General features: G+C 35.9%; 1 protein-coding gene across 7 annotated transcripts in view; it reads right to left on the bottom strand.

The window, feature by feature from the left end:
- Nucleotides 1-15838, bottom strand: part of CHD7 (chromodomain helicase DNA binding protein 7) — a 132478-nt gene that overhangs the window by 29362 nt on the left and 87278 nt on the right. For all 7 annotated transcript variants that reach the window (XM_040587304.1, XM_040587311.1, XM_040587310.1 and 4 more), the window contains 7 exons: nucleotides 15211-15276; nucleotides 10594-10649; nucleotides 9170-9284; nucleotides 7697-7780; nucleotides 6637-6774; nucleotides 6419-6540; nucleotides 5708-5951 (listed from right to left, as the gene is read on the bottom strand). In XM_040587304.1, the coding sequence (XP_040443238.1) occupies nucleotides 5708-5951; nucleotides 6419-6540; nucleotides 6637-6774; nucleotides 7697-7780; nucleotides 9170-9284; nucleotides 10594-10649; nucleotides 15211-15276 (825 nt within the window). The remainder of the gene's footprint in view (nucleotides 1-5707; nucleotides 5952-6418; nucleotides 6541-6636; nucleotides 6775-7696; nucleotides 7781-9169; nucleotides 9285-10593; nucleotides 10650-15210; nucleotides 15277-15838) is intronic.

Below are 15838 nucleotides of genomic sequence, written 5' to 3'. Positions count from 1 at the left end.
AAAAGAACAGAAAAAGTTGAAGTAAACTCCCTGGCAAAGAAAGGAAGTACATTTGTTTCAAATTCATTCTATAAAAATACAGAACGGTACAATGGGCAAGATATTTTAAGTAAATGTAGTCATTACCATTGATTCAATGAGGGAATACAAATGTGTAATTTACTACTGGTTTCACGCTAGCTATGTTTTTAATCCTGTAAAAAGGTTCACACAATCATTGCATATTCTTTACAAACATGTTATAGAAGTATTTCAGTCATAATTCATATGGATTATACTAATGCCTTGAAGCATTAATGTATTGCTGCAACATTCACGTAAGGTTTTCAGATTCTGTCAAGAGAATTTTCTTTTAAGTCAAAGGTGTGTGATGGTCATCCCAAATGATCCAAATAAGCCCGAAGTATGTTAAGGCTTCATTTTTATTACCATTAGAACATTTTGCTCCCAATAAACAATTATTTTTTCCTGCTGGACACTGAGTATCCAAAACATCTACAATTCTAGTAAACAGCTTTGAAAACAAGCAAATCTCTGACCTCTTAAATGGAGAATGTATATCTCTGCATACATTTCCCTGTCATTTTTGTAAATTTGTGTCAAGCAAAGTTCAACAGGACAATTTACATGCTGTCTGGCACCATATTCACTATTTATTTGGTTAGTTGAGGGTTTTATTTTCAGGACTGATACTAAGATGCTGTTCCAAAAATAACCCTGAATAAACTTTACTCAAGATAATGAAATGAACACCTTTCTGACATTATGCTATATTTCTTCCCAATGTTATTCAAAGAAATACATAACTTGGTATCTCCAGTGTCACTGTCTCTGCAGAAACACTGTCTCTTTAAGGACAGGCCTCAACAAGTTCAAAGCTACTCTACGTTTTCAAAGCATGACTATGTCATGGGTTGTATTGAACATACTTCCTAATAACAGGTATTATAGAGTAAGGTGATAATTTCTTCCTTCAAACATGTGCATGTCTGAATCCTTTTATATCCTTTATGGCCTGCACATAATCCTCTCCAAACTGTGGGGGTCAGAACTGGCTACCGACTCAATAAAATGATTGGAAACCTGATATCCTGAACTCATTATTAAATCTGCCCATGCACATCCAAGAGTATTTCAGACTAAGTAATGACCTGTGCAACAGTTCTTTCTCATGGTATAGTCCAGAAACATATATCTTCAGAAGAAAAAGAGTTGTTACCCAACAAACAGCAGATGAAGATACATTAAGTGGGCAACTTAGAAAGCCAGCAGTTTGAAATGCTGTAACCTTTTCATGGGCCAGTTGTAACTGTGAGAATACAAGAATGTAGCCCAGGAAATTTTTTCCAGGTAGTGGAGAACACTTCCATGAGCAACCTCACGACTGTATGGCAAGCAGTACTCCTCAAAAATTATCACTACATAAAAGCAGCATATCCAGGTGAAGCAAAACTCATAAGAGGGACCCTTGATTATATATGTAGCGCTAAATCTCACATTAAAATAGGCACAGTGGTCTTGCCACAACAGCTCACATTATTTGAAAGACAGTCAAATGTTGTAGTGAAGCACACAGGAGTAAATCAAGCAGGAAGTTCCAAAAGCTCTCCAAGAGCTTTAGAGGGTGAACGATATTGTTCTTCAACACTTGCAGGCCTCCACCACTTGGGGAGTATGGGAAAGAATCCTAAAGTAATCCTATTAATGTCACATTTGAGAAATTCAAATGCAGAAACTATCAGGAAAGTGACCTATGTCATTGTCACAGGTGCATTCTTAGGCAAATAGGAATCAATTTATCCTGTTTCAGCATGGCATTCAAATGAAGTTCTCTGATGTTGGAACCACAGGAATTTCGTATCCATTTACTCAAAAAAGGTCCTCCATTGAGGAAATCAATCTTCCTAATAGGTAGCAGTTTCCTTTTCTGTTTGGAAAATTCTTCTGGAAGTAACTCAAACAACAGAGGTAGCCACAAGGTACAACAATTAGATATGAATATAAAAGTTGGATTATGTTTTGGGGTATTACCTCTTAGATAAAAACTGAGAAGATCAATTGGATGTGTGTAAGTGGACTTCTAAAAAGATGCACATGCCACCAATGGGAACCGTGAAAGATTATTATGGTCTTTTCCCACCAACCTCAGACTGCAGTTTGAGGAATAAGAAAACAGATGCAAGAAATGTGCATGTTAACCAATTATTGCTGGAAGACATCTGGAAAACTAAGTCATAGCCACTTTGTAAAATGTAATTTGATGTCATCTTTGGTGAAAGATGGAGTCTCTGTTGATGAAATACTACCTTAAACTGCTGCACGCTAACCATTCTTTGCAGGACTCTGAAGTAATCCTATGCTGATGGCACGTTCATAGTTTAGTAGCTTCTCAGCAGGGAAGAAAACCACGCAGGCAAGAAAATATTCTAGGCCAACAGTCACTAAGCTCAAAAGGAATGAACAAGGTAAGCCAGATAAAGTCCTGAACATCGATAGCATTATTTTCAGTTAAAAATCAACCAAGGCAATTTCTACATGTGAGCCAGGTGGTTTATCTTTTTAGTCCTTGTGACACTGTGAAGTAAATTTCCCTCACAAACAAGTCAACTGTTTTGCAGGGCTCTGCTACTAGTTTTATTTGCTATATATAATTTTCCTGATCTTACAACAGAACTCTTTTTCAAAGGTAGAATACTACAGAAAACCAACTGGTTTATTTGATATTCCAACCAGGGAAGGGGTCCAGAAGGACCTTTCAGTTATACTGCTCAAGAACAGCAGAACAGGCTTTCCTACATGACCCTCACAAGCAGTAAGGGATTTTATGGGAACATCTCCAGTCACATGGTGTCCTTAGTGTTGAAGTCACACCACTGCAGAAATGTAACCTGTTACTGACTCCTCTCTAGCTTTTCACAGCAACTTGAGTCTTGTTACTGGTGTTGACTTTGAAAAAAATCGTACTACTGCAGATGGGGTAGGTGCTTCATATGCATGCTGTCTTATTACTGCCCTTCAAAGCCACTCAGATTTCCTCGATGTTCAATTGTCTTTCTGAGAAACAGTTCAGCTTGAGAGGCCTCTTTTCATGTTAAGGCCTAAAAAGCCAAAGATGCCGATGTCTGGGTTGACGAGTTTGGCAAGGGAACTAGAAAGGATACTGCCAAAGCCTGCCTGCTTTCTCTCCCTTCTCAGCCCCCTTCGCATGCCCACTGATGGTGCTTTAGAGGATGCCAGAATGAACACTACATGGGGATTCTTTTTGTCAGAACATAAAGAGACTTTTTTTCCTGTAATTCACTTTCTACCGTGCATTTCACAGCTGACACTGTCTTACAAACAACAGAACACAGAAAGGATTTCATGACATATCTAAGCTAGCTTCCACCAAAAGACGAGTTCACTCCATTTCTCCTTTATCTCCAACCATGGCAATTGTCTGATTCTCATCTTAAGCCAGTTCAGCGAGCAAAGCCAGCAGAAAATGATCCATTTTTCTGTGCCAGGAGTGTTTTGTCATTACTCGCTATGGGGTCAAATGACTGCTATGGTCATTGCAAGGGACGAGTTAAGAACATGACAACAGGGGGAATAAAACTTCCTGCAGCATCTTGCTTGAGATCCTTTTAGTTGCTGTTAAATCAACAAAACAATATTGTCAAAGTAACACCAAGAATCTGCACAGTAAGTGGGATTTTTCTGATGACATTCCTTCAGGTTTCATGCTATGTAACTGCTGCATCCTAAGGGGAAGAATGTGCTGAGAACAAGCACCATTTAAATAACAAACATGATTTTTAACACAGGAAACGCTTCACAAGAGACAACACAAATTTTTAAATTTTATATAAAGTATCTATCTCTGATAAGAAATAATTTTTAAGCCAGAGAAAGTACAAATCAATTCCAGTTCATTTGTGTACTATACATCTATGTAAGAAGCTAAATATGGTTATTTTTGTAAGGAATATAAGCCATTAGTTCTTAGTGTTAGCAACTGTTACTCTTTAACTGTTCTCTAACAACAGCATATATGATTTTCATTTGAAAGTTGCTTTGATAAATTGTTGAGAAAATGGTTATTTTCTAGGCCAAATAGACATAACTTCTAACTACTATACATTACTAAATATTTTTCTACATTATTTAGAGCATGCGATTCTGTTTGCTCTAATGGCATGTCAACTTGTGCCATAGTCCTCACTTTCAAAACAGTTTTTACTCAATTCTTTCCTTGTGAAAGCATATTATCTGTCTCTCAAGCATCCTCATAGCTTTGCTCTAAGACTCTGGTTTCTCAACGCTGTTTTTGAGGACAGGAAGTGAGAGGTAGACAGAGGCAGAACTGGACTACCCGCCACATGACTGACAAAGAGAAGAATGCTGCAACTTTTCTACTCGTTAATATAATTTCTTTCCTCCTACACACTTGCACTAGGACTAGCCCTTTTAACCAGTCTCACAGTATGAACTCATGTTTAACTGGTTGTGTGTCATGACACAAAAGGATGTGCATTTGTCTTGCAGCCTTCCCAGAACTGAGCTCTCCCTACTGTAAGAATCATCTCCATTCCGTGTCCACAGATAGCCCTATATTTAGCTGTTCTTAGTATTGTTAACTTGGAGCCAATTTATTAAGTAATACAGCTTACTCTGTATCCACGAACTGTCTTAATTATTTACCACTCTCCCCATCTTTGTGTCATTTGAAAACTTCCTCAGTAATGATTTTATGTTTTCTTTCAGGTCATTGATAAAAGTGTTATATAGCTCATGGACATGAACCAATCCCTGAAGAACTATGCTGGAAATGCAAATAATTTCTCATTTACAATTACATCAAGAAATATCAGTTAGCCAGTTTTAAATCCACTTAATGTGTGCCACATTGATTTTATATCATCCTAGTTTATTAATCAAAATATCTAGTGGCATAAAATCAAATGCTTTACAGAAAATCTAGATGTATGAATTCACCACTATCACTTCTTTAAAGCTGTTGGAAAAAAATACTCCTCAATATATCAAATCAGTCTGAACTTCCACTCTATTCCTCTCTTACATGAGGAGGATTACGTTGTTTTGCTATAACATTCAATACATGCACATTATTTCCCCTCAACCCTGTTTATTTGCTCTGGGCAAGGCCATGTACGTCAGCATAGAGATCTGTTGCTCTTTATAGCTTCAGTTTTCCAAATAATTTTGTTTCTACCCTCAGCCTTTCCTTTATCTGCTTTCCTTCTCTCATAGGAATTATTCAACCTGAGTGCAGTAACACAGATTCAAAATATATCTGACTTACAAAATCTGATAAAGCAGCATCAACAAGTTTAATTTCTGCAAGCTGGTATTTTCCTGGGATGATAGGCAAAGATTGATTTTTAAGCTTAGTTCCAATTAAAGTACTTTCTCCATTAAGAATCTTTTCTGCCAGCTCTCCTCAGGAATGCAAAATAATGAAAACCTTGCACGAAACAATGAAACCCTGAATAAGTGTTGCACCGCCTCAGTAACTGTTGGTCCCCTTCCATTTCCAGCTATCTCTTCGCTACCACTAAAAAGCACTCTCTCTGCTAATACATATGCCTTCATTACTAGCTAAATCCTACTGTATCGTTACTAAAAACCTAACTGATGCTTAAATTAATAAACAGCAAAGCACACATAAAAAAAGAGATAAAGAAAAATCATGAAGAGCTTTTACCTGTGGATCTTTGAAATACATTTCATACAACTGAATGGTCCGCCGGCTTGCTTGACTCCCATGATAGACAACCACATTCAACTCTGTCCAGGTACGGAACTCCCTTTCCCAGTTGGGAATTGTGGACAATGGCGCAATAACCAAGAAAGGACCATGGATTCCTTTCAAATATATCTCATAGAGAAACGTAATGGACTGGATAGTCTTTCCCAACCCCATTTCATCTGCTAAAATGCAGTTTCGTCTGAAAACAATAATAAAAACAGTCTGAACGATTTATTCCTAGCTTAAAACATGGAAAATCAGTAAGAAACTTAAACTGAGTAAACCAGAAATTTCAGAATGGCGAGTTTACACTGAAAAGACATCATATTTTTGCATTTTCAATAGATGTTGTGATTCGTGATGCAACAAGTATGGATATATCCATTTTATGTACCTCTCAAGTTCAATTGGGGGTGGAACAGGCAGCAGGGGTGCACATGAACATATGCAAAAGTATGCCACAAGATCTATCCAAAATACTCATGTTTTATATAATGTTATGTTATCCACCCAAAATTAGCTTGTGTATGACTCCTGCAGCAAAAAGTGAGACATAAATAACTCTAAAACCTAACTTTTGAAGATCACTTTAAAAGGTTATTGTTTCAAATAAGCTGTAAAAGCTTTTCCAAAGCAGAATTCAGCAGTAAGCAATGTTTTACGTACGTGTTGTACCAATTGAAAAGAAGCCAGTTTACTCCCTCCAACTGGTATTCCCTGAGTTTGTTATTGTTTTTATACTCCCTGGAACTCTCCGATTTTTTCCAGTCATCGGCAGGAGGTCGCTCCTGTTTCAAATACAGCAAATCCCATTAGTGGTTTCTGAAAGACCACATTACTTTACTATTTTCAAATAAAATCCTCTATATGGAGCCAATTCTTACCACACGCTCCATTTCTGGCTCCCTAGACATCAGTTTCTCAAATTCTTCGATCTTAGCTTGGTCGATGTCTTGCTTGAGCTCCCAAGTGCTGTCTTCATAAGGAAGCGAACACCATTTCACCAGATAATGTGTTACAGGCTTTAAGACAAAAATAAGATTACATCATAATTTAGAAAGAATAAAAACATAACCATTTTTACAGGAGATGTGCAGGCTAGATACAATTCAAAAAGCCTTACCAGACCTGAATGTCTGAATTGGCAAAAAGGATAAGCTAACAGCAGGTTGACACCCTGACAACCTAACAAAGTAAGATTAGAACACGGGGAATGCAGGCTTACCACCAAAATGAGCAAACCACTACCTTTGAAATCACTGAAGTAAGACTAAAATGTAGAAGTAAAACAATATTCATTTTCCAACTGCTACAATTCCTATGCTTTGCTACATACTTAAACAGTCAGCTGTTTTTTCTTATCAGCATTATCAGAAACTTCCCAACAGGCAACCCAACCACCACCATTCACTGACAGAGCAATATGGAAACACTGACACTGCCAGTGAAGCTTTCTATTTTCCCAGGATCAAAAAGAAATCTGGAACACAAAGTGATCTTGTCCTGCAGAATAAGTCATTAAAAAGTAAGAAACAGTGAATTTAGGAGCTCTTCTGCAACACGCAGTCTAAACAATGTCTAAACTATTATAACATTTAGCTAAGATTCTTGCATTTTTCATTTAAATTCTGTATTACCTGCATGGATGTTGTATTTCAACAGTACTAAGTACCACCTTAGAACTGCATATCAGAGGGCTTTTTTTTGATGGGGTTTCTTTTGAGTTGTATTTTTTAAAATACAGGTAACTCATAAGTTCAGAATTCTTACTTAAACCCCTTTATTTTAGAGAAACTCCTGTATTAATATTTTCTCAAACATAATCCTATTTTCTAAGCATATATACTCCGGTAGCTTCTGAAGTTTTCAATATATTCACTTTTAAACAATAAATTCTAAACACAATGTCTATATGACTAGAAACACACTAAAGGTTTTGTTTACCTCTCCATTATCATCTGTGCTACGTGAAAAATCCATGATTCGATCAACTTCCACATAATCTGGATTAAAAAGCTCATCATCAATCTGTTCAAGGAGAGAGCAAAATTATGAAAGATATCTCTATTAGCCCTTCCTGAGAGGAAAAATTATTATATATTTCACCAGGCAATAATATTTTGGGTCACGGTGACATAGAATTTATATTTGGCAAACTCCAACATGTTAATTGAAATGCTACAATTCAGCAAGATCATTCCCCGTGAGGGAATCAGACTTCTCAGACTTTGTTAACTGGGCCTCTTAATTACTGTGTGAAACCTTTTACTGTGAGAGAATGTTTAAGAATATTTTAAATGAAGTGTGAAATTACAATTCACTAATGAGCAATCGAAAAGGCTTATGGCATGCAATGCATTTAGCATTCTTGAAAACTACAGCCTGCAATAAGGAAATTAGAGCCTTGTACACTAAGTGCCTTTGGATTATTTTAACTACAGGAATTGTCTAACTGTTTTAAAAGCAAGATTTAAAGATTATTATTTCAAAAACATAGAAAAGATACTGCACGCATACACAGTTTCCTCAAAAATCACAATTTGTCATGTTCTGTCCTATCCTTTCAACAACTTACAGGATTTTCTGGAGTACTAAAGTGTTGTGTTTCATTTTATACTTTTAATATCCCCTCCAATAGAAAAGGCAGACAAAAGGACTAAAGACTATGTATATTTTGATAGCTCTTTCAAAAACAGGAACAAATTCCAAGAATTTACAGTAACTCGTGACCCACTCGGAAACAGATTTAAAAAAAAAATTCAAAAAAAGCAATTCCAGGCATCTTCACCTAGAACAGATGGAAGTTTTCAATTTGCAACAGGTTTTGATCTGCTTGAAATAGTAAAAATAAATATAAGTAAATAAATACAGTAGCACATGAACCTGGTTTGTTGTTGTTGTTTTTTTTTTTCCTCAAAAGACAGCATTTTACTGAAAGGCAAGCTTTCAGAGACACAAATCAGTAGAACTGGTCTTTTATTGACAGGACCCCTGCCACACTACTGCTTATGGCTCTAAGTGAAATTAAATTGATGATAAAAAGCTTAGAATCCCTAGTGAGCAGCCGTCCATAACACAGAAAAATGTGACGCATTTTTCTGGCATAATCAGTTCCTGAGAAAAGAGACCTAGTACTGATTCAGCAAGAATCATGCTTACAATGCAAACAACTAAGTACTCACTTTAAAAAAAATAACAAACACAAACACACAACTATAGTAAAAAGTATAAAGTCAGAACAGATCACTTGAGTTTCATGAACTTGCAAGACTTGGATCAAGAAAGGTTATACCTTGTACCAGAATAAACGCTACTGATTTTTCACACAGTTGTTCAAAATCTTCTGCATGTATACAGAACAAGAATTTATAAGAACATTTCTTAAATACCTAAAAGAAACAACCAAACAAACCGTACTTCTGAAAGGAATTTGCTCTGGCTCTGTTTTGCCTTAAACCGCTTAATTTTCTGCTGAATTCTCTTATCTTTGTCCAGCTCTTCCACAGATGCCCACTGACAATGAAGGTAAGAACTAGAAAATGAAACAGAAAATCTTATTCAAAACTATGCTTCCACTGTATACTCCTATGTATCCCAGTAGTATAGCTAAATATTTCCAGCCCATTGTAGTGTCACACTTGGAAAACCGGACATTGTCGTCTTCATCATACAGGTTATTAACAAATGGAAGTAATTATACTTACTAATGGAAAAAATTGTCAGTAAATAAAAACTACTCCCACTCAATATTTAAATACATACCTCATACATTTAGTGTTTGGCATAAAGGTAAGATTTTTATTAGGCATGTTTAGAATATAATTACTACTCAAGGCATTTATCATAGATGTAACTATTTAACATTACATTCCAGCAAAAAGTAGGGGGTTTCGAAGTTAATAGAAATATATAAAATTTTAAATATTAACATGCTCTGCACTGTTTTTTGTGAGACCAGCATTGTAATTAAAAGCCCCGTATTAAGTTTTAACACTGATAGAAAGAAGAGAGAAACCCTGGTAAATGCAGCTCCATGGTAATAATTCATCTTTAAGAAAACACAAAGCAGGGAACAGCATCTCTGCCAAAATAACCAGTCCCACTTTATAAATTTAGAGTGTCAAAATTTATATTGCTAAGAAGTCTAAGTCACAAATAGTTAATACAAAAAATTACATGCCAATGTAATAAAACTAAATAAAGCATAATTAAGCTATTAAACATCATGCAATAATCAATATAGTGCAAAAGGTACAAAGGTGGCAGCATATTTAAAGCTAAGTCAACTATCTGCAGTTAGCAGCAAGAAACTCACTTTAAGCAGATTTCTGTCTCTCAGATGGAAAATTTGCTGAAATTAAACAAGTTATGCTATTCTTCTAAAAGCAAAATGAGCTCATACATCTGTCAAGTATTTTATTTGCCATCCTGTTTGTTATCTTAGATACTTTGTTGAACACAAATCTTGTTTTTGAAACAAAGTTAAGGGTTATTTTTGAGTAGTTTGCAGGCAGGTTACTCAAGAGTTGCAGTTAGATCTACACAGCTACATAAGTATGTGCTGCTGAATCTGCATGCATAATGAGCCTTAGATTAAAGTTTTTAATAGCAGAGCAATTTTACCTATGGATTTCATTTTGGAGAGAACACAGATTAAGACAACGCTATCAATACCACCAATGCAAGGTATTTCCCGGTTTATTCACCACTGTTTTGGATTAAATGTTAGAAATGTTTAAAGTAGCATAGTAACAGTTACACCATTTAAAAACCAGGTTTTAAAACATATTTGGAAATTATGTGAACTTAGAGATAGTAATCTAACCTATAACTTTACTTACAAGTTTTTGTACTTTACATAGAATTCTTCTATTTCTACCTCTTCTCCATTCTCCATCTATAAGAAAAGAATTGTTGCAAAGTGAATTAAACCACTAAATAACTCAATTTAGTTGATGATTAAAACTAACTGAAATACAAAATTCAGTCCCCTCATACAGAGACAAGTGGAGGTGTAGGAAAGCGTTTGTGGGGGAAGGACACGGGTGAGGAGTTTCCTCCAGCAGCTTACCCAAGTACATACTGCACTGCTTACTACAACTTCCAAGACATGAATCATTTGAACTCCTCCCTAACCACATGCAGCTTCATTCACAACCTCACCCCAAACCTGGCTTTCTGCCAAACCCACAGTGTTAAGTAGAAGCCAAGTGTACCATTTTCTCAGGCAGCAGCCAATTAGCAACTGCACTCCTGAATGCCATATGTATTATTTTTGGCTGGCTCATGGCAACTTTACATTGTCGGTTTTGTAATGTTTTAAAAAAAGAGTTTTAAAGGGGGTTTATTCCTCCATATAGTTAATAACTCCAAACAAGAAGCCATATAAAACTAAACCTTATACCTCTGCTAGAATTTTAGTGCATCAGTGTTCATGGCTTTAGTTTTACTCAATGGTGCAATTAAATTCACTCAAGCAAGATGTCTCACATACAGAGCAGCCAAATTAAATTAACACCCAAAACCTACATTTAAAGCAAGGTTAAAGTTGTGATATAAACCAGCAAAACCAAGGGCATTCAGTGCTAAGGGTTGAGACTACCCTTAACTCATCCCTAGTGCCAAAGTATTGCATAACATATGGCATGTAATACTTTGTTGAATTACTCCTGAACCCAGCCATAGGACAAACTAAGGACAGTGCACCAGGCACACGTTTAGAATTCAGTTTATGTCACAACATTAACGGTTTGTGTTTACTAATGAACTTTGGAACAATTTTAAATAGAAGAGGATTTTCTGGTTTACATACTTTATCAGGGACAACATAATCTGTAATACTGTAAGTAGTGCTAAACAGACAAAACTGTTGACCCCTATATAACTCAACATCCTGTATATTTTTATATATATATCTACACACACACACATATATAAAGAGAGAGAAAAAATATTTCAATACATGAAGAGAGACTACTCTGAAACCAGAGAATGAATTGTCATCTTCCAAATTCTCTCTCAAAAAGAAGGTGCTGGCTAGACATTACTTCCATTGCACTGCAGTTAAAGAACAGGAGCAGCTGCATTAAACTGTTCTAGCACAATAAAGAAAAAGTTAATGCATTCCTAATCCCAGATTTACATAGTATTTCTTCTTTTCCAGACTAGCAATGGATTTTATCATTTTAGCTGTTATATCACTCCAGTACAGTCTGCTTGTGTTCCTTTCTAGAGAGAGGCACAATAAAATATTCCTGGTGCTAAATCTTCTTGAATCCTCTGTTGAAGAAGATAAACTATCCCCTATCACTAAACACAGGGAAGAAGCTTCTCTGTCACTTTCAAAGATACTGTCAAAGGAAGGAATTTCAAGACCACCAAGATTTACTTTTAAAACAAAAAACTTAAAAGGTATTAATATTTAGAGGTCAAAGTTGTATTTTAAAAAAAGCATTACAAAAATGGAGATCCCATTCTCTGAATCTATTCACTACCCTGAGGCAAAATCAGTCTTTTAAGAAGTCATCCCTAATTTTAAGACATCAACTTCATTTTCTGAAGTGTATTACGGCCAAGTCTCTTTGATTAAAAAGTATTTTTAAAATCTCACCCTGGCATTCAGGCTAATGGCCAAAAAAAATTCTGATCAAGTTACAATCACCAGCACTCAAGTAAGGTTTAACAACACATCAGTTTAGGAAGTAAGACAGAAGCTTATGCTTTGACGTCACTGTCCATCCCCCACAACATGTATGTTTACACTAACCAGGAAAAAAGGTGAGAAAGAACATTTATGCAAAATTCTCCAAAAATGATTATGCAACCATCCTAAAAGAACACATGGCAGGGCAGACTTGGCCAACACAGGACACTTCAAATTACAATTCATGTGTCTCCACAACTGACAATCTGATCCACAATCTCTGTAGATAATTGAAGACATAAATGATCCCTTCTTTCAAGCAAATAATTAAAAGCACACAATCTTGCATTGCCATTGCCACAGAAGCGATACAATAATACCTGCTAATGCAAAAGTTATTTGAGCAACCCACTCAGGTGTAGAGACAAGAGTGAGCTTAAAACCAAACCAAAGCAAAACAAAAAGGCCCCAGAAATATCAACTGCTAGAAAACCAGCAGACAGAACACATTAATAACAGATACAAAGCAACACATAAAAAACCCATCACACAGCACAAGACTGTAAACTAATCAGTTTGTGGAAGAGATTCACTTCAATTAGATCTAATTCTCACCATGTATTGGTAGGTGAAAAGAGAAATTCAGATGCGTCATAAGCAGGTATAACAGTTCTACAAACTCCACATCTTTCCATAATATGTGCTATTTGTGCTGAACGGCCTATTTAGTTCTAAGCCATTCCTTTTACAAAGTTAAGGAGCAGAAATTCAAAGGGGACTGAAGCTGGCCAAGAAAATAATTAGAAAAATGAAAAATTTCCACATACAAACTGAAGACGTCAGGACCATGATGGTTTGGAGAGTGCTACATGTACTTAATGGTTTATGCAAGAGGGAAGAGTATAACAGAATTCAAAATTCCATGTTAAGAACAACACTGTCTTTTATACTTGGAACATGAACTTTTATTCCACACATTTCAAAAATGGCTGCAAGCAAGTGCTGTGTCGTATCTGGCAACTCCAAAAGTAGACTAAGGCCATTTCTGAGAAAAACAGCATAATTTTATGATAAGAATACTGCTCCAAAAGCATATTCATTATCTAATATCCTTTACTTGAACGTGACATCTTTGTTACAAACTAATCCACTGAAAGGTTTCCTAGTGAAGCCTTTCCTCATGTTTATTTTATGCACTGGTCCTGATCGCAGCAATTTTACTTTGATTAGTAATCTAACAACCAAGGTTTTGATGACGTTAGTAAGAGTGTAAAAGACCTTTAATAAAAGCACAGTTGGATACTTCAGATGTTAAATATTAACATCCTGAAATCCATTTTTTTTTTTTTTTTTTTTTTTGGATTTTGGAGAGGAAGGCTGGGGAGAAGAGCAGGGAAAGAAGAGACACCCCTCAAACCTGCAAATAAAATCCATAAAAAACATTAAAGAAAGAGCTCAAAATAGAGCTTGCCTCCAGCAGAGCTTGCAATCAAAGACATGTAGGCAGCAGACCAACCACTTCCCACAAACTGCAGCAAAATACACACTCCCCATGAGTAATCACACCTTTGTTTGCAGGGGAGAGGAAGAAGAGAAGAATAATTGGTGAAAAACAGCTTCCAATGTAAAGACATTTATGAAAAAACCATTCTCCTCTCCTGCCTAATAGACCATCAGGACAACTAATTACTGAGTTTATCATACAAAGTTTATCTGAAAGATAAGTCTATGGTTTAAAATATAAAATATAGCTCTAGACTTCAAAAAAATTCCTAGAAATTCTGTGTTGTAAGAGCTGCAGAAACAGGTCAAATTCAATCACAGCCAGTCATGATATTGCATGAATTTAGGTTTACAAAGCTGTTAATGATGTTATGACTGTAGTAATAAAAATACCTCACCCCACCCCGCAAACCAAAACACCACAACATAAAAGATAAAAATAAATCCATGAATAAAGGCAGCTTTCCCTCCTCCAATTTGAAAATTATCATTTTGAGGCAAAGAAGTATTTCTCGTTAACCAAGATCAACATTGAGTACCATATCTATATTCATGACCATATTAAAGACAGTTTTCTTCCCAACTGCAGTACAAGTCAGAGAATCAGGTACATGAAAGAGTCTATAAAATGCAATAATGCCCTTTTTGGAACAAGTTCTTTTTTACTTCCTACTCAGAATTGTAATAATTTGAAAGTGCAAAGACCAATCAAGTTGTGAAGCAGATTAGAACAATCTAAACCAAGTAAGAATGTAACTAGCAAGCAGGACATAACTAAAAGAGAACTACACTTAAAGGAAGTGTTTCTTTCACCATCTTAGCATAGTGAGAAGGAAGATATTAACCACCTGTGCATGCAATACTCTTAATCACATGAAGTTGTTTTAGCTGCTAAGCACAACCATTATTAAAAAACGCAATGACTATGGGCAAGGACTTTTCTTAACTAGAAAAGGCAGAAACTTAGGATGCAGGAGAGTTCTCTCACTCCTCAAACTCCCATGAAACATCACTCTGAAGCAAACAGCACTACAGATTTCGCCCAGGTATGCATAATCGCAAAAATCAAAATTCTCATCCAAAGAAAATGTAAGAAAAGAGCAGAAGACTAAACAAGTAATCTCTTTTGTGTGTGTCTATCCAAAAGCATATTAAGTACCATCTAAAGACACTTTCAGGGAACCTCCTCTACGCAGTAAAACAGTTTTTGAATTTGGAATATCCAAGGTATCTTAAGAACTTACTAGGGATTTCAGAAATATGTTTAGCCTGCTTAAAAATATGAAGGGAAGGGGGTTTGTTTTTGTTTTACCTTTTTCTTGACTGAACGGCTACTCATGATTTTCTCCACAACAGGACCTTCAGCATCAGCAGATTCCTGTGTCATAAATACCATACAAGAGTTACGGGCGTTCATCTTTGCCACTTAAAGACTTCCTTCCTTAGAAAAACTTTAAATATTTTTTTTTGCAACAGGGGCTTAATACACAGGAGGACTTTTTCCCTCTAGCATGAGAACTTAGAGGATGCAAATAGATTCAACACCATAATAAAGGATTGAAGGATACTTGTTTAAGACCTTTTTTTACGCACTAACACAACTCCAGCACTCTCAGTAAGGCTGACATGTACAGATACACAGATATAACCACATGGGCAGTTCACCTCTCCTAAAATAACACACACTTTCACCACACAGTCTAGATATTAGAAGATGTTCAAAACCTTTATTGGCTGTGTAAGTGTCCAAATGATAGCTATGAAAATTGCCTGCAACTCCCTATTGCATTAATTCACTATTGCAACTGAAGTCAAACCTACCAAATTCTCCTTCTGATAAGACACAATTAACGATGGAGGTCACATACAATATTTCACAGGGCTTAACAAATTGCCAAATGAAATAGCAAAGAACGTGTATATATTCTCCAATAGGTCAT

The sequence above is a fragment of the Falco naumanni genome, chromosome 3, assembly GCF_017639655.2.
Source record: "Falco naumanni isolate bFalNau1 chromosome 3, bFalNau1.pat, whole genome shotgun sequence".
Taxonomy (NCBI): domain Eukaryota; kingdom Metazoa; phylum Chordata; class Aves; order Falconiformes; family Falconidae; genus Falco; species Falco naumanni.
The sequence above is the reverse complement of the archived record's forward strand: the minus strand, read 5'-3'. Positions and strand labels throughout refer to the sequence as shown.